The sequence below is a fragment of the Strongylocentrotus purpuratus genome, unplaced genomic scaffold, assembly GCF_000002235.5.
Source record: "Strongylocentrotus purpuratus isolate Spur 01 unplaced genomic scaffold, Spur_5.0 spur5_scaffold_3, whole genome shotgun sequence".
Classification (NCBI taxonomy): domain Eukaryota; kingdom Metazoa; phylum Echinodermata; class Echinoidea; order Camarodonta; family Strongylocentrotidae; genus Strongylocentrotus; species Strongylocentrotus purpuratus.
In genome coordinates, this window is record NW_022145609.1 from 7,188,957 (window position 1) to 7,208,081 (window position 19,125).

The 19,125-nt window shown below is 38.0% G+C and overlaps 2 protein-coding genes across 2 annotated transcripts; both read left to right on the forward strand.

Moving 5' to 3' along the window:
• Positions 1–1,010: 1,010 nt before the first annotated feature.
• On the forward strand, positions 1,011–6,993 carry LOC587610 (alpha-amylase). Its single transcript, XM_787327.5, has 5 exons — positions 1,011–1,056; positions 2,274–2,416; positions 3,525–3,736; positions 4,633–4,803; positions 5,145–6,993. The coding sequence occupies exons 2-5, from the start codon at positions 2,280–2,282 to the stop codon at positions 6,341–6,343; spliced, it is 1,719 nt and encodes a 572-aa protein (XP_792420.3). The 5' UTR covers positions 1,011–1,056; positions 2,274–2,279; the 3' UTR covers positions 6,344–6,993.
• Positions 6,994–8,586: 1,593 nt separating this feature from the next.
• Positions 8,587–15,534, forward strand: LOC100890448 (trimeric intracellular cation channel type 1B.1). Its single transcript, XM_003730918.3, has 6 exons — positions 8,587–8,769; positions 10,888–11,091; positions 11,593–11,749; positions 12,157–12,341; positions 13,200–13,287; positions 14,982–15,534. The coding sequence occupies exons 2-6, from the start codon at positions 10,950–10,952 to the stop codon at positions 15,247–15,249; spliced, it is 840 nt and encodes a 279-aa protein (XP_003730966.2). The 5' UTR covers positions 8,587–8,769; positions 10,888–10,949; the 3' UTR covers positions 15,250–15,534.
• Positions 15,535–19,125: the final 3,591 nt, after the last annotated feature.

A 19,125-nucleotide genomic window follows, 5' to 3' on the forward strand; every position in this document is an offset into this window, starting at 1 on the left:
ATCAGTTATCTGAAGAAAAAAACAGTTTTCAAACACGCTCCCGAAGCGTGAATCATTTAACCTACCAGGTTTTAGCAGCATAATATCACCAAACGGCATGTGAAAAATCGCAACAAAGGTCAGAATTTACCCAAGATCGCACAATTCTAAGAAAGCTTGCTATCAATGCCAATAATGGCTAATCTTCGTAAAATTTATTATACTTAATTTCAATTTAGATTTTTGGCTATTGGATATTTGTCACAAATTTCATATGTAAAAACTAAAAGAAAACGGTGTATATTGCGTGTCCTATACCCAATGAACTCCCCATTGGATGACAGCACTAGAAATCAGATTTACTTATTGGTTGATTGATTTAATTTAATATTGAGTACCCATTTAACACCTGGGTGGAGAGGGGCAAATGTAGATCAATATCTACACTTGGTTAGTAGTGGTTATTTTTACCTGACTGCTAGTAAGCAACCAGACGGCCGACGGCTTTAGGTCCTCTCCGAGGGACCGGGTAATGAGGATTTAATGACTTACCAAAGGGCACTAGCGCATCGACTTGGTTTCGGACCCGGGTCACCGGATTACGAGACCACTGCTCTACCTATTGAGCTATCGCGCCTCTAGGCGGGACTCGAACCGCGGACTCTGTGATCCACAGTCCAACAACTTATCCACTAGACCACAACACCATGCCGAGGTCTCTCATCTCTTTGTTTACTATCTACATGCACATGTATGTATGATTTACATTTCTTAATTTATGCATGTGTCATCAATTTTTTTAATCGATTTATATTTAATCACTCTTGATGTACTCCTTTATCTTAGTGCTGACGTGAGCTATCTTGCATTGTCTATGCAATGGTAGCGCGACAGGTGTGATTAAAAAATGATATCGGCCTTTTTTTATTGGATTATTTCCAACCAATTACGACATAGATAATATTTGATCAGATCCAAGGCAGATGATTATATTTAGGAGTCTTCCCAGTCAGTTTAGACAGTTGTCTTTTCTTCGTTGGAAGAAACACTTTGACACTTCGCTAACTTCTTGTGCAGGTGAGAGTTTACCGACCTTTACTATTAGCACTTCTCATATCTAATCAATCTATTCTATTTTCTTTATCAGATTCCAGAACAATTTCGTGTCTTTTTATGTTCATTCTCTTTCAGCCGGAAAAGCGGAAAAGGTATTTTGATTTGGGTCTTTCAAAAATATTTCATCATGTATTATATTTTGTTGGTTTTGCTTTATTTTCAAAATATGATATAAACAAATCTTTCAATCGGTCTGTATTTATTTATAGAAAAGGAAGTCATTTTACATTTGTGTACTCGTGAACCTATTTACAGCACTGAATCTCTAGATAACCTAAATCTATGTTCGTATCCTTTTATCTATGCAGAATTTATTTACGATATATATATATATATATATATATATATATATATATATATATATATATATATACAAAGAAAGAGAGAGAGAGAGAGAGGGGGGAGGGGGGGGGGGACTTAACACAAAATGATAACGCATATGATATATACAATACTATTACATCTGGTCAAAACAATATATGACTGAAATCATTTGGAGAATTATCATACCCTCAAGCCTGTATAAAGTGGAAATATACAGATTCATATCATTTATTTCATGTCTAGCGCCATACAATTATTTGTGTAGTTTCATTTTATTCCATTTTTATTCTTGATAAAATACTACATCTGTACATGACAAACTTTTGCTGCCACAGATGACTGAACACCAAAGTTTGTATCGAAGTCTCGTAAAAACCCTCGTGATTAAAATTTGCCTGATGCAACAAATGTGGTCGCAGCGATAAGGATGGCTGTTAATACTCTTTTTTTTTAATACAAGTCGTAACAAAATAATATTTTGTTTCAATGAATCCATCTAACATGTTTAAAGTCATTGCATTGATCTGGGATTTCACAAGGTGACCTTAATCCATTGTTGTGTCACTAACATAGTGTAATTGGCAAATGAAAACTCTTTTTACCTGCCAGAAAATATTTGTCTCATATATGCTGGCAGCAATATATATTTCAACCGTTCTCTTTTGTGTAAGAAAAGAAAAGCGAACAACGTGGTAACAATAATTTTGATGCGCGCTGTTTAAATATTATTGAACGTGAAGTAATTAATCTAATCATGAGGCTAATATTTGATAATTCAAACTGATAAGGGGTCATTATAATGTCAGGCCCTACGTTTTTTTTTTCCAACACTTTGTCTATGTTGGTTTCCATAGATCACAATGAGGTCGCTGGCTCTCCTCATCGCTCTCATCGTTGGGGCTTCAGCTCAGCACTACCCGAATTTCAAGGATGGTCGGAACGTGATCGTTCACCTCTTCGAATGGCCGTGGAATGACATCGCCGAGGAATGCGAGAGGTGGGATAATATTAGACAAATCATGTTTTTAAATCAAATGTTTATTTGTCGTAATCCGTGAAACATCTGGTAATAAATAGATCAACTGCAACAAAATAAAATCACAATAAATGTTTTTATCCCAATAAAAATATTTAAATATAAATTCTCAATTGATGAGAATAATATTTACTGAGTTCTTTTCAAAGCAGAATATTTTATTCCGCTATTAAGAGTACTATGTCTTTATTTTCAAAATCAACCTATATCAATTTCTTAAAATATATATGTAATCATTATGCATCATACCAATGTAAATGATACGGAGTTCAAGTTCAAGTTTATTTTGTCTTTCTTCCAATATGAATGTAATACAATTTAACAAATTTATTACAAAGTCATGTGACAGAGTACCTAAAAAAGAACACTTATAAGGAACAAGTTCATGTAATGCATTTGTGTGAAATAGAAAGACGAGGCGACCTTAAGAAAAGCTTATCTTGTAAAAGTCAGGTCCCTGAAAGCAATATCATCTTAAAAAAAAAACAGAGTGGTTAAATGATATAGTTAAAAACTTAATACAAGAAAATTAGTGTAGGTCAAGAGCGCTCGAGTACTAAAACAAATAACTAAAAAACATGGTCAACTGAATCATAAAAAAGGGTGGGGAGAAGAGACTACCGGTATATACATAAGGAGGCGATAAGAGTGATAAAAAACATGGGATAAAGAAAAGGACAGAGGGATGGGAGAGGGAGAGAGAGAGAGAGAGAGAGAGAGAGAGAGAGAGAGGGGGGCGTATTTTCACTGAAAGTATGTCCCTCCTCTCTCTCCTCTCTGAAACTTTCAGAAAAAAAAGAAAAGGAAAAAAACGATTAAATTAAAAAAGCTTGCTGCAGATGAGAAAGGGAAAGAAAGGAGAAAAGGGTAAAGAAAGAAGCAAGTCCGATATACGAATTGGACTTTGAAAGAATTGTTCGACGATTGTACTCAGTATTCTTTTTCATTCATAAGCTAATTTATGATATTAGTAAATTTAAATTCCAGCATAATCTTTAGTTATAGACAAGAGGATAGTCTCTGTCATACATAAACCTAACCACAAAGGAAAATTATTGTTATTCGATAGATTTTTGGGGCCTTACGGATTCGGAGGGGTGCAGATCTCACCCCCTAATGAACACATCTCTGGTAGTCAGTGGTGGACCCGGTACCAGCCTGTCACGTATTACCTGAACAGCAGGAGTGGTTCCGACTCCGAGTTCCGATCCATGGTCAATCGCTGTAACAATGTCAATGTTAACATCTACGCCGACGTCGTCATCAACCATATGGCTGCTTGTAAGTTTGTTTGTTTGTTTGTTTTACCAGACTGTTAAGAAAGCATGTATGCTTGTAAGTTAGCAACCACCAAAAAAACCGACAGCTCTAACTACTTTAAGTCCTCTCCGAGGGACTTGGTAATGAAGATTAATGCTTGACCAAAGGGCACTAGCGCATCGACTTGGTTTCCAACCGCGATCCGACTGAGCCATCCGACATTTTCCCAGGCGTCAATTGCTACTAGCTTTAATTCGTCCAATAAACATGGTTATGGTTAGGGATGTGGATGTTATTTGAATGTAGGTTAGGTTTAGGGTTAGATTGGAAACGCAAGGACTCAGTGGTAGAGCATTGATCTCGTAAACGGAAGGTCCAGAGTTCGAAACCAAGTTGACGCGCTAGTGCCCTTTGGTAAGCTGGCATTAATTATCATTATCAAATCCCTCGGAAAAGAACCCAAAGCCATCGGTTCCCTGGTTACTTTCTTAAGTTTACATATGCTTTCTTAGCCAGCCAAGGCCGGTATTCAACGCCGATCGGACATCGGAATCCTTTGACCAAACAATTTTAGTTGAAACAAGTTTTAGTAAAATATGTTGCCGTACAGTTGGTTGTAATTGAATTAAATAAATATGTGTAGAAAATTAGAATTCATGGATCGAATATCACATTGACTAATTTTTTTTTTTAATTCCGCGAACTTTTGTCACCCCATCATAATCATTTGTCGCACAGTCCATTTAGCCTTGTAATGATTAAATAAAACAATACAAAATAACAGTAATTTATAATTAAAACAGATTCCATGGAAGCCACAATTTTCTGCTTTATTGTTCTGTTGCCATTTCTGACGAAATTAACAACCAAAAGATACTTGCATATATATATACTGATAAATATATATTTCATTTCAGGGAATTACGATTTTCCCGGTGTGCCATTCGGTAGTAACGATTTCAATGTTCCACTTGGGCGCTGTCCTAGTGGCAATGGCGAGATCGGTAATTATGGAAATGTTGAAGAGGTGAGAAACTGCAACTTGGTAGGACTCAACGACCTACAGACTGGCTCAGAATACGTACGAGGTAAGACTGACGGTTTTTCTAGTATTGTGGATTACCAAGTAACAAGTTAACTCCAAAGGCGTTCCTTGTTTGAATAAGCAAAAATATGCATATCATCGACATCGCTCTATTTAACATGTAAAGAAAAATATTTGCATGTTTCCTCTAGTCAAATTTTCCTTATTAAAGTTCTCAACACAAATAAAACAGTTGTGTTGGCCCCCGGATCAGTCTATTTTGACTGACCACAAAGTCAACTTTTGTTTACAGCATCTTGAATGAGGATTAGTTCATTATAATAGCCTACAGCATTTTTCAAATCTTTACTAACATTGTAACTCTGTATTTTTCAATTTTCTCAGGAAAAATTGCTGATTTCCTGAACAGCATGGTTAACGCTGGTGTTGCCGGGTTCCGCGTAGATGCAGCAAAGCACATGTGGCCTGGAGATCTGAGCAATATTGTCAGCCGACTCAATGGAAACCCATACATCTTCCAAGAAGTGATCGACCAAGGTGGCGAGCCTATAACGGCTGGTGAATACGCTGGTATAGGAGACGTCACTGAATTCAAGCACTGTGGCCACATCTCCGACCTCGGCCGCTGCTCAAACAACCTTGCAAACTACCAAAACTTTGGTGAGAGCTGGGGCATGCTGAACTCTGACGCCGCTTTTGTCTTCGTCGACAACCACGATAACCAAAGAAACCACGGAGGCGGTGGAAACATCGTTACTCACACAGACCCCGCTAGTTACAAACGAGCTGTGGCTTTCATGCTTGCCTGGAACTACGGTACGAAGAGGATCATGAGCAGCTTCAGCTTTGATGGCGATACCGATAGGGGTCCACCTGGAAACGGTCCTATAATCAACGGTCAAGGTACTTGTGATGGTGGCTGGGTGTGCGAACATCGCTGGCGTCAAATTCGTAACATGGTTGGCTTCAGCAAGCAGGCAGGAGGACACGGTGTCGAAAACTGGTGGTCCAACGGCAACAACCAGATCTCCTTCTCCAGAGGTAACCAAGCCTTCTTCGCAATGACATGCGAAGGCTCAATGTCAAGGGACTTCACTACTGGACTGCCCGATGGAAACTATTGTGACGTCATCAGCGGAGATCCCACGGACAGTGGCTGCACAGGAATGTACGTTACGGTGAGTGGCGGAAATGCTCACATCACGGTACCTTCTGGAGAAGACTCCATGGTAGCTATTCATGTAGGCGCTAAGTCAGGTGGTGGTAACGGAGGTGGGGGTAATAACCCAACCTCATCCCCTCCAGAAGACAACGTAACCTCTCCGCCAGGTACTTCCCGCACCATTATCTTCATCCGTAAGGAAACTTCCTCTGGTCAAGATATGTTTATCCAAGGTGGAATAGGTCACGAAAGACGTCAAGGCTGCACCAGCAACGCCGACAGCAGTGCCTGCGCTATCCCTATCACCCACAGAACCGGCGGGTCCGATCAGACCCTTAATGACCTAAGGAGGGCGACGACTATCTTGACTGGTATAGTTCTGAGAGCGACCAGAGTTCCGAGGCCCCGGGATCACCTTTAGTCTGGACAACCAATAATGCCAATCACGGCAGTACGGTCGACCAGCAAGGCTACGGTTATTTTCCCCTCAACCAGTGGGGTGACCATTACTGGATGCTCGACGTCGACATGGACTGCAGTAAAACGGAGGACGGTTGGTTCGAGCTCAAGGGATACGTTAAAGGAGGCCAGGGCTGGGAAAGCGATCGTGCCCAGGGATCTTGCAGTGGATCTGCAGGAGGCTCAAAACCCTATAGCTCGTCTAACCACTTCGGTCGCTGTGGATTCATCAACAAGTTTGACTTCGAAAGCAACAGTTGTGAAATGAATTACTTTTAAATAGCAAGGGCAAAATGAATACAGGCCTACTGTTCAGGCCTTACTCCTTCTTAAACCAAGTATCACAATATGGTTTTTAATCAAATACTTAAAGACACCGATCTTGAGAAACGAAACTGAAAATTAATAATGGTTCTGATATCCTCACTTTGAAAAACAAAGAAAACCAAAGAAAAGTCCATTCCATCAGCAAAAATGTTTTCCGTTATGGTGATGAATACTCAAAGTAATGATATAATATTGGATCTATATGAAATACATTATTATCCTCATTACACGTACTCCAGAAAGTGCATGCCCTTGCAATAAAGACAAATACTTGAAATTTAAATCTATCTCTATACTGTTTGTCATTTCCACGGTCTCATTGTTTTTGTTTTATTTATCTCTTTATGCTTTTTTTTCCCCACCTTCACCCCCCTCTATATTCATATTTTTCTGCTACCATATTGTAATCCTGCTCTTCAGAGTCTACATTCCTCTTGTGAAGGGCAGTGAATGAAAAGAATGGTGATAAGGATGACAATAGTATGGGGAGTAAAGACTAGGAAGATAATTATAATGAGAAGGCTGACGATGAAGGGAGAAGGGGTGAAGTTGAGGATGATGAGAAGGAGAATGAAGGTGTAGATGATATTCGTATTGAGGAGATGTACAGGAGGAGGGTCATATTTATGATGAGAACGAGAATGTATTAGTATTGAAAATTCGAAGATCGGGAAGATGAGGAGGAGGAGTAGGGTAGTGTTTACGATTCCGATGAGGATAATGGTGAGGATTATATTAGTATTGGGGGGGGGGGGTGGGGTACGAAGATTGGGAAGATGAGGAGAAGGAGGGTCGTGTGTATGATAAAAATGAGAATGTATTAGTATATCAGGGAGTGAAGATTAGGAAGATGAGGATCATGTTTACAATTCCAATTCCGATGATGGTGAGGATTATATATATATATATATAGTATTGAGGATCGAGTACGGATTGGGAAGATGAGGAGGAGGTTCGTGTTTACGATTCTGATAAGGATGATGGTGAGGATTATATTATTATTGAGGAGTGCGAAGATTGGGAACATGAGGAGAAGGAGGAGGAGGATCAAGTAGAGGATGAGAATGATGATGAACACATTGAAAATAATGATAGTTAGGAGGAGGATGACGAAGAGGGGGGGGGGGGGGTCATGTTGAGGTTGAGGATGAGAATGATGGTAAGAATGTATAATATTGAGGGGAGTGAATATCGAGGAGATAAGGAGGAGGAGGGTCTTGTTTACGATGAGAATCCGGATGGGGGTCAGGATATTACTATAGAATGAATATTGAGAACATCTTTTAAGAGGAGGAGGATAAGAGAATGATTAGGTTGCTCTAGATAACGATGTTACATGTCTATCATGGCAATTGTTATCATACTTGAAAGGTGACATTCTGTCATCTGTGATGGTATTATTTGCAAGTCCTGTCATTTAATATTATGATAACTGTTATAATCAAATAATGATAATAAATATTGTTATCAATATTATCATTATTGTCATCATTATGAATTATTATTAAGTTCTTGGACAACTACCCTGTGGGCAATCACCCCCTGCCAATTACCAGCTGGACAATTACCCCCCCCCCCCCCCCCCCCCCCCCCCTCAGGACAAAGACCGTACCCATTTCTATCAGTGTCTCAGGCTCTTTCTCGATCTCTGTCCCTCTCATTCCTTTTCCCGATTTCTTCTTCTATTTTCCTTTATATATTTTCTCTTTCTTTATAATTGTCTCATTTTTTCCACTTAGGTCGCCATGCAAATTAAGGGGGCGGGGTCGCTTGGGCCTCGGCTCCACTGCCCCTGGATCTGCCACTGCTGAAACGTATTCCCCGCAACTCCCCCCCCCCCCCCCCCCCCCCCCCCCCCCAATAAATAGTAGACTATTTGACCTTTAGACATGTCTGATCCTCGAACTCCTCATTAATCCACCACGGCCACGTAAGCACTGTTTATGCGATGGAGAGTGAGTAATGTATTATTTGCGACGTGGCAATTAATACTCAAAATCATCGAATGCTTTCTAGTTGCTTTTTAGGCTAGGTGCATGTTCTTAGCAGAAACTTTCGAAGGTAAGCAGTCGATTTTCTTTGACTACGGTCCCAGGTACTTTATTCCATGTTTCTGAATATAACTGTAGACTATCTGTTTTCGTAGTCTATTGTACACACATAGATCTAGGTGCATTACTATCCTAGCTGTGAAAAGCTGTGCTATTGATTTTCAACATTTCAAACACCACTGTACAAAACTTAACTGATTTCACTAAAATTAAAAATCGGTACTTAAGGTTTAGAATCTAGTGACGAACTGACGATTGATGACACCTAGATTCTAGATCTAAATAGACTAGATCTAGATCTAGAATCTAGCAGTAAAATACAATTTTTTTTTAACTTTCCGATGTTGGAAACTAGTAATACTCACTCCAGCAAAGCATATAGAGTCAATGCTAAAGCGTATTGACCTTTAGCACTGCATACATGCTGTGAGGCAGGGACCTAGAAGTCTATACACAAATACACACACCACACAATATCGCATAGACTGTACACAATCATGTCGATGCAGCTGTAAGCAAAGTTTGACACTAGACTTACAATTTGAATTTTTAAATTATTCTTTTTAACATTAGTAAGTTGAAATAAATGTATTTTACTGCTATTTAGGTGTCGTCAATTGTCACAAAAGTACTGATTTTGAGTGAAATCAGTTGAGTTTTGTACAGTGGTGTTTGAAATGTTGAGAATCAAAAGCACAGCTTTTAGTACTACACAGCCAGGATAGTGATGCTCCTATGTGTGGTAATAGAAAGGTGTAGAAAGAATAATTTAAAAATTCAAGTTGTGAGTCCACTGTCAAACTTGCCGATCAGCAGCATCGGCATAATTGTGTGGATGTGTGTGTTATGACTGTATTGACTATTCATGTATCCAAAATGCTGCCTATTATATTAATACGTAGTAGTAGTGCAGTTATAGAGGTCAATGACTCTCTATGCTTTGCTGGAGTGGTATTGTATTGCTTGTATCGATTACATTTTGAGGAGCTTGTATAGGGCTGGGTGATAATTCATGATGTTGATATCGATTGATTGATATTGATTTCTTCGTCCACAATGTGGAAATATGCTTCCCACCAGCATTACAATAATACAAGAAAAAGAGTACAATAATATGAAACATGCAAAACAATTAAGCAAACAATGTCAGAACAGAAAAAACCTTATATACGCCTTCCAAAATTGTTAAAAGTCCTTTCTGATTAGAAGATTAAAAATATCTCTCCACTGCTTTTAACGGGCTATTCAACATAATCATTGTTGATGTATTAAGCTTAATGACTATGAGGACAGTTTTTGAATTCAAATAATTATAGTCATTATTGCTATTATTATTATTATCAACGCCATCAATGTTCATCAAAGTGGGTAGATAACTGCAGTTATATCATTGTGGTCGTATTAAAATCAAATTAAAATCATATATACATGTATGTATACTAACAATAGTTGGTAACTGAAATGCTATCGTTAATTACTGTATCTCTTTACGAAGTGGTTGAACATGTGAATATAGTTTGGTACGAAGGAATAGCGGAAGTGTGCTCGGTTTGTGCGTGGGATGTTTAGTCGAATTCCGGTTGAAAGAATACTGGGTGTTGAGAGGGTGACTTTGATCTTTCATGATTTTGTTTGTTTTGGACATGACTCTCTGTTCGAACAAACAGTTTATATCAATCAAATCATGCCCTGTCACTCTCTGTGCCGCTCGTCGCACCCAGTCTAATCGAGTCCGTTTTTTCTCGGTCCCATTTCCGTAATAACAAATCACATTGTATGTTAGTATGCTTTGTATTAATGACTGATAAAACAAAACCAGAATTGTTCTGTCAACATGAATGTTTTTCATCATTCTCAGAAAGTAGAGTCTTTGGTTTCCCTTCTTAGTAAGAAGAAAAAAATCAAAGTGCTGGGACACACTGTATAGAAAATATTCATGATTACATGTATTGCTTGTTGTAACTTCTTCAAATTACTTTTTGAAATTGCCTGTTCGGATTCAACCAATCTGTCCGAACACACAACGTGAGGGTATACTGTTCATTGAGATTCAAGCTTACATTTTTCTTAATCCATCAGAACATCATTGCATTTATTCTAACCATAATTCATTCATTTTCCCATACAGATCATCTGTCTTACCTCTATAAGTGAACTGAACGAAGAACACCTCCACATCTCACATTCAAGATGAATTACTCAGCCTATATTCCGGACTACTCCCTCTTTGTAGAATATGCCAACACGTACGCCCAGCTACCCCTGTTCCCCTTCTTTGATGTGGCCCATTACATCATGATGATTCTAGCCCTCAGGAACGATGCAGGAGATGGTAAGAAATACACAGGGATTTAATGGTTTTTAGACAGAAGGGTATTTCGCAGCAGAAAATGTTACATTTGATCTTCATGACCTTTAGGGCCGCCCCCCCCCCCTCCCCCCTCCCACTTCGGGGTCAGAGGGACCACATTCGTGTTCCCAAAATCTCCGGTAAAGGGGTACTTTTCATGCAACAAAGTCCGGCCCATAATACACAAAATTCTCTCTTGTCATCTGTCTCCCTCTCTTTTCTCCCTTCTCTCTCTCTCTCTCTGTCATTCTACTATCCCCATCTTTTTTTTGTCTTCATGTGAAAAAATAAAATTGTTGTAGAAATTTACTTTTTAACCCTGACCAAAAATTATGTGTGTAATACATGCAAAAATCCATTTGCCTTTTAAAATAAGTATGATTTACATTCCACTGTGGAAAGGCACCTGTGTTTGTTTTCACTTGCTATCTCTCTGCTGTGTTCATGCACGTGTTCACAATTCATCATTCCATTTTCATGCAGGGTTTGTGTCACTGGCCGAGAACAACCCCCTCGCTTGCTGGCTTTGTAGCATGCTATCCTGTTTTGCTGGATACATACTTAGCAATGCCCTTCTGGGACAGTCCCTCTTGGCCCCTTTTGCATACCACTCGAAGATTGGCATTGCAACTATAGTGTGGTAAGAAAGATGTCATCTTCTTTGTTTATCAAATTGTAAGTACAGTGAAACCTGCCTATAAAGACCACCCAAGGGAGACAAGACAAGTGGTCTGTATAGGCAGATGGTCCTTTTAGTACATGTTTCAACGAAAAAACATTTTCAAGGGAAATAAATATGTGGTCTCTGTAGACAGGTGGTTGCTAAAATAAGTTTTATTGCACATGTAGATACTGATTTTTTTTGAGAATTTACAGCCACTTCACAAATACATATTTCTTGATAACTCTGTTGTAGTTATAAGTACATATATTATCTAATTTTTGAGTAAAGTAAAAAGGAAAAAAGTCTAAAACTAGATTGAAAGTTTTGGGCAATAGGTTATCATTAAGTATGAGAAAACTATTTGATTTTTTGTTTGTCTCCAGGTACATGATATTTTACTCACCTGCTGATATATTCTACAAGCTGGTTACAAGCTTCCCTGGCAAGCTTGTGATAGGCCCCATGAAGGAGGCAGTCAGGGCACGTAAGGTTGGACTAGGAGTGCTTCAGGCTGCTCAGGTCTATCCTCAAGGCTTTATCATCATGGTCATCATCGGAACCGTCAGAGGTATACTCACTGCCCATCCAGTTTTCAGGCTATTATACAAATAATACACAGGAGTGAGGGCATTAGTAACAATTACCCACACAAGGTACCTTTGGAACAGTCTAACACGCCCAAGGCGATAGCCGAGGGTGTTTGGACTGTTTTGAAGGTACTGAGTGTGGGTAATTTTAAGGATGCCCGAACAAAATGATGTGTATTATTTGTTTTATGAGATTATGTTTAATTTGTTTTATAAAATGATGTTCATAACATGATTTTACTAATGACCGGTCATTATCAAAATTACGTGTCAGGCAAAATAAGTGCCTGGTCACGTGTACGCTCTCAACCAACCATTTGATTAGGATCCACATCATCATCTTATAATGCTTATTATACAATGGATTCTGGAGTGTTAGCTATCTAATTGGTCCAATGACTCAATGACAGTGCTTCATTCTTTCCATATGCTGCCAACCATGCACAAACGCTTCCATCATAGAGTGATAACCCACAGCTAAGAGTGGTAATGCATGGCTAATTTTGATTTAATAAAGATGACTTTATATCAAATATATACTCGAAAATCTTATCGATAAATAGTGTCCACTCTCCATCTCTGCTGAGTGCATAACATTTAGTGTTACTGAACAATGTGATTTTTCTTGCATATCCCTAAATTGTCTTGACTTTCTTTAGTAAATCAAATTTCAATTCTCATAATAATGTTTTTCTTATGCCTATTTCTTGTATTCATTTTTCAAGAGGGGGTCGTTTCCAAAGCTGGTCTATACCTTCAAAATCATCATAGATTCAGGTTTCTAACATATCTGACTGACTAAACAACAATACTTACTATTTTTCTATCCGTCTCGACAGGATCTGGAAGTGCCTTCATGAGGTTCTTTGAAAGAGTTCTGAGAGGAGCCTGGAAACCAACACAGAATGAATTACTCAACCCATCATTGTAAGTACAGTCTAGTGTGCATTCAAAGATTTACATGTAGGGATTGTTGTTTCATGTCCTCTACACTCACAGGCATAGCAGAGACACAAAACAAAACAGAATAAATTGTTTGAATCCTTGTTACCGGTTCATACGTGTGTCATTCATAATTAGACGACACGAGAGAGAGAGAGTAAGCACAAGCTCATGTATACATACACTATTCTGTATATAGGACTGGGGAAGCTAGATGGCATAAGTTTCTGTAAGTATTTACATGTAGGGGTAAACTAAGAAGTACAGATACATAAATGGCATAATAAATAACTCAAACCATCACTGTATGTACATACCATGTAGACTAGCTCGACATGTAGAGATTGACGATATATGCATGTAGGGATTGTTGTTTCATGTCCATTACACTCACAGTCATGGCAGAGACACAAAACAAAACAAAGAATAAATTGTTTGAATCCTTGTCACCGGTTCATGCTTATGTCATTCATGATTAGATGACACGAAAGAGAGAGAGAGAGAGAGAGTGAGCACACTAGCTTATAAATGCAATCAGGTGTTCGGTGTTAGGTGTCCGTTGTTAGGTGTAAGGTGTTCTTTCTTGCCGGTTTCCTCACTTGTATAGATATATATATATATATATTTGTATTTTATGTTTATCTTTCGTTATGTTATTTGTATGTTCCTTATCTGTAAATATCAATGTTATAATTCGGTATGTTTTTATATGACGAATGGAATAAAATGAATTAATAATAATAATAATAATAATAATAATAATAATAATAATAATAATAATATGTCTTGTTTACCCAGGGTAGCCTCATCAGTATTCATACTGTTCTCCCTGAGGGCCCTGCAATCATATTATTGAATTGAATTGAAAAAAGCTCATGTATACATACAATGTATATAAGACTGTGGAAGCTAGATGGCATAACCTCTGTAAGCATTTACATGTAGGGATAAACTAAGTAGTACAGATAGATAAATTGCATAATAAATAACTAAAACTATCACTGTATGTACATACCATGTAGAATCTTATTTCTCTACATGTAGAGAGTGATTGGTAAGTACTTGGTTAGGAAGATAGAGATAGATGGATGATATACTAAATTTCCCAACCTGGCAAGTTAGTTGAGAATCCTATGATTGCTTTACCTTCTTTATCTCTGTAGGCTGGTTCAGATATGGGGATTGTTTATGTGTAAATGAATAGCAACAAAGGTCTTAGCTCTGTTTTAAGATACAAAAATATGAAGTGTATTACACCTTATGTCATCATTAAAATAAAATGCAGTCAGTTACCACTTCATATCTGACCAAGGCATTACCATTGATAGGGGTGTCGTGGTCGAGTGGATACGTAGCAGGACTGTCGATCACAAGGTCCGTGGTTCGAGTCCCGCCGCGGCATTAATGTCCTTTGGCAAGACATTGATCTACATTTGCCACACTCAACCCAGGTGATGTAAATGGGTACCTGGCAGGGATTAATTCCTTGAAATGCTGGAGCGCTGTAATGATTGATTGATTTGACTTTATTCCATTTCATACATCAATTAGCAGCTAGGCTAAAGCTAGATTAATGCGCCTCGTAATAGAATTTCTAGATAGATGGCGCTATAGAGATGCGTATTATTATTATTATGTGGCCCTCTCTTGATGCATCTTAGTGTCTTTTCTCCTTGTAGCATGACCCAGGCTACCATCCTCTGCAGCATCCTCCTCACCATGGAAACCCTGGACTACATCCCTATAGATGCACCGGAGCTCATGCTGATGCTCACCACTCTCCTGGTAGGCTACAAGATGGCGTCGGTCGTGTTCAAGGTCGGCGACCCACTGGCGTCCATAGAGAACACCTGCAGACCCCTGCTCTTCGGAAAGTGGATTGGAAAGGACGCCCCCATAGACAAAAAGGGCGATTCCAAGAAGGATGGTAAACCGAAGAAGGAATGAAGGCGTTTTAACTGATGGGATGAAATCTTCTTGTTGGTTGGAGTAGTCAGCGTCCTTCAATGTTGAAGATGCAGAACTTTATGAGATAGATGAGCTTTGAAAGTACCATACAGTATTGCAGTGCAGCGCACCACCTGGTTCTCATCATTATTACACCGTTACTTGTGAGGTGAAGGGTAGATTAGTAGAAGAATAGATCCCGGGGAGTGTTTCACAAAGACTAAGATCAACTTTAAGTTGGACTTAACTATGCCAGGCCGTTCATGCCATTAGTTGCTATCACCATTGGTCTCTCAATTATGATATTTGGATTATATTTTTTCCTTCATTAATAAACAATCAAAAAATGTAAATTCTGTAGATTTGTGACAACGATTGGTACGTCCCTTGAGAAACCAATACCAGTAAATGATGAGAGAAAATAGTGGCATGAACGGCCTGCCATAGGTAAGTCCAAGTTAAAGTCGATCTTAGTCTTTGTGAAACACTCTCCAGTAATGAATGCATTGAGTAGAACACAAGATTGCAGTGCCACTCTGGATGATCGTTATCCACTTTTGTAGAAAATTGAGTTTGACACGAGAGGTAGGATTCAAGAAGTCACGAGATATGAAAAACAAAGAGCTCAGTCAGTACTAATATACTGCATTCTCTACACCTTTCCATAAGCACCCAAGTAAACATATTACAGAGAGAAAGATATGTATCATGTTTCTATAAAGTTTAGGGGTGCAGTGTTGCAAGATATGACTATAGTACCCATTGAGTATAGTTGAACTATAGTTGATGGAAATATTAAAGTGCAGGATCTTTAAATAATCTGCTCTGTTACAAAGTATTCACAGTTATTCACAATAGAGAGGATTGTTAAAATTTAAAGCATTTGCAGTGCATTTGTTGATTCTACTCGAACATATAACAAAAATAGGGAGTTTTCATTTAATATATTTATTCCATTTAAGAGTGAAATGGAGTACAGTAGGTAGTATGTAACCCCAATGCCTCTAATGTATTTATATCAATGGTACTATGGCACTTTATTATTATATTGGGTACATTCAATGGTTTTATTGTGCTCATGTCCAGGATGGGAGAGCTCAAGGTTCAAGTCTGTTTAGTTTAGTTTTATGCCCAAATCACATTCAAGATGTGCAAAAATGCACATTGATAAAGAAAAGGAAACTATTAAACAGAAAGAAAAGCTTGTGTATGGTGTAACTCCCTCTACATAAACGTATACATATTCCAATCTTAGGCCCACTCTGAACTTTGGTAGGCTACCGATTTCAAAGTTCACAGCATTCTAGGAATTCCTTTTCTCCTCGAATCCATTTAACTCCTTGATGGAGAGTAGCATATATAGATTAATGTCTTGCCAATGGACAGTACGTGGTGCCATTCTGAGGCTTGACCCCACAACCTCCCCATCTCGAGACAGGTGTGTAAACCACTTGACGACAGCACCTCTATACCTCATGATCAGTTCAAGCTGTCAGTGTCAGGTATTACTGGTTTTCAGGATTTCATCCTGAAATATGGGGACAAAGCTGATTATTATTATTATTTATTTGACCAATCAGAAAATTATACAATGAGTATAACAATCAGATAATACCTAGAAATGTCATAATACATGCAAAGTGGAGAGGAGGGAGAGAGAGAAGGATACAATCTGCTTGTCAGGGGTGACAAAGCCATTGAAATTGCTACTACTCGAAAGCATGTCACCCCCCGATGGCTTCATCCAATTGCTCATTATGAAATATATGGTTTCTGTACTGTTCTGTTTTGAGAAATGCTACTACCCTCCACAACAAGTTAAATGCAGGCACTATGTAACTACAGTTATAGTGAAATTTGACAGAGCTGTGAAGAAGGCTGCGAAGCTGATAAAGCATGGTGCTATTACAAAATTTACCCCATAAGTAATGGGATTTTCATGCAAATTAGAATAAGAGACATTTTCTACGGAATAAGAAGCCTTTGTGTTTTACTTACATGTATCTCAGAAATACTGATAAAACTCTAGAACCTCTAGAATTACCGAAAGGTTACAGTGAAAATATTTCTGTTGGGATATGCTGATGATTCACTGATTATCAGCCCCAAAATAACTTAAATCTTCCAGTGAAAGTTGATATTGGTGATTTTTATTTAAAAATCCCCCTATATGCTTAGGGAAATGGGATATTGTGCAAAGTTTAATGTAAAGTAATTTTAAGGGATGAAAGGATAATTATTGGATCATTCTTATTGCTTAAGAGGTAGAGCTGTCGTCATGTAAACATGAAGCTGAATGTCATTTGTGTCCTGGGCCCTGTTTCATAAAACTTGATATCAATAACAAGTTACAAGCTACTGTTATAAGCTACTGAAATCATGGCATCTGATTGGCTGAGAGCAAACTTGATATCAATAACAAGTTACAAGCTACTGTTATAAGCTACTGAAATCATGGCATCTGATTGGCTGAGAGCAAACTTGATATCAATAACAAGTTACAAGCTACTGTTATAAGCTACTGAAATCATGGAATCTGATTGGCTGAGAGCAAACTTGATATCAATAACAAGTTACAAGCTACTGTTATAAGCTACTGAAATCCTGGCATCTGATTGGCTGAGAGCAAATTTTTCATATAAATCAAGCATTTGTTATAGATAAGTAGTTTTATGAAACGGGCCCCAGGTCAACCTGCAATAATAACCCAAGTATCATCTCACTCTTGTCACAGGTGGTGCTTCTTAAAATATTGCCATTTTGTTATGCTTGTAGTTTTAATCAGAAAAATATACAAATAATTCATGTTTACATGTGTATTAGTGAATATGCACTGCTTACAGCTTAAGTTACAATAGGATAGTGAACAAGTCTGTTATCTGTCTCATTGTGACTCAACCGTGTGCGGTACGTATCACTTGACTTATGCCCTAGCTGCCAAACCTGAATTGTTTTATAAGACGGGACTATAATATGAGTATAAAGTCAACAATTTTTTTTTTTAAACTGATCAAAATGCAAAGAGACGCACATTCATGGAGGCTGCCATTTGCTTTTCGGGTGACGTTACAAAGCACAGCCAAACTGTATAACATGATCAAGAGTTCTGCATGGAGCTTGCCTTTTGCTGGACATAAATTGCAACAGCTGGGCGTGATAGAAAGAATTAAAGCATAATTACGCAACTTGAACCTATCTTGTAAATGTTATCAAAATGAAGACACACGTAATATAACTTGTTTTGGATTGTAAAGTTTGCCTATAGATTCTTGCCCCATTGAAGGACATGTAAATTAGTTGGAATAGACACAGTGCAATATTGTCAATCATATTTGGTTTAGTATTTCATAAAGTAAATTTATAGAATATTTTTGAAAATCAAAGACAAGCCATGTAAGTTATATTTGATTGAAAATGATATCATCATGTAATTTCCAAAACTAACTCAAACAACTGCCATGAGAGTACTATTTATATTTAAAACATATTTGATAAAGCATCTCAAACATAAATTATGTATTATGTTATAATTATAATAATAGTGTGTTCTTGTATAGCGCTCATGTCAGTTTGAGTTGACCCTCCTGGCGCTCCCGATTATTACCCTGGCTTTAGCACGGCTGCCATACGGCGCTCTAGCATTTCAAGGAATAAATTCCTACCAGGTACCCAATGGCCTACAGATCAGCAAAAATATTTGTTCTTAGAGTAACATTGTCAAAAAATGTAAGTTTTGTATTTTCTTTATTAAATGATAAGTCAAATATCTCATTCTTTCCTTCTTTTCTTTTTTTTACAGAGTAATCATGTATTTTAATTTGTTGTGAACCCGGTGATTATTTTTGAAATATCACATTCATAGCTGTATTCCTTAAA

Excerpts from the sequence above, each read along its gene's own strand:
- LOC587610 (XM_787327.5), top strand. The coding sequence starts at position 2,280 with ATGAGGTCGCTGGCTCTCCTCATCGCTCTCATCGTTGGGGCTTCAGCT. Across the intron at positions 3,737-4,632 it reads CATCAACCATATGGCTGCTT|GGAATTACGATTTTCCCGGT; the intron begins GTAAGTTTGTTT and ends ATTTCATTTCAG. Across the intron at positions 4,804-5,144 it reads TGGCTCAGAATACGTACGAG|GAAAAATTGCTGATTTCCTG; the intron begins GTAAGACTGACG and ends CAATTTTCTCAG.
- LOC100890448 (XM_003730918.3), top strand. The coding sequence starts at position 10,950 with ATGAATTACTCAGCCTATATTCCGGACTACTCCCTCTTTGTAGAATAT. Across the intron at positions 12,342-13,199 it reads CATCATCGGAACCGTCAGAG|GATCTGGAAGTGCCTTCATG; the intron begins GTATACTCACTG and ends CCGTCTCGACAG. Across the intron at positions 13,288-14,981 it reads GAATTACTCAACCCATCATT|CATGACCCAGGCTACCATCC; the intron begins GTAAGTACAGTC and ends TTCTCCTTGTAG.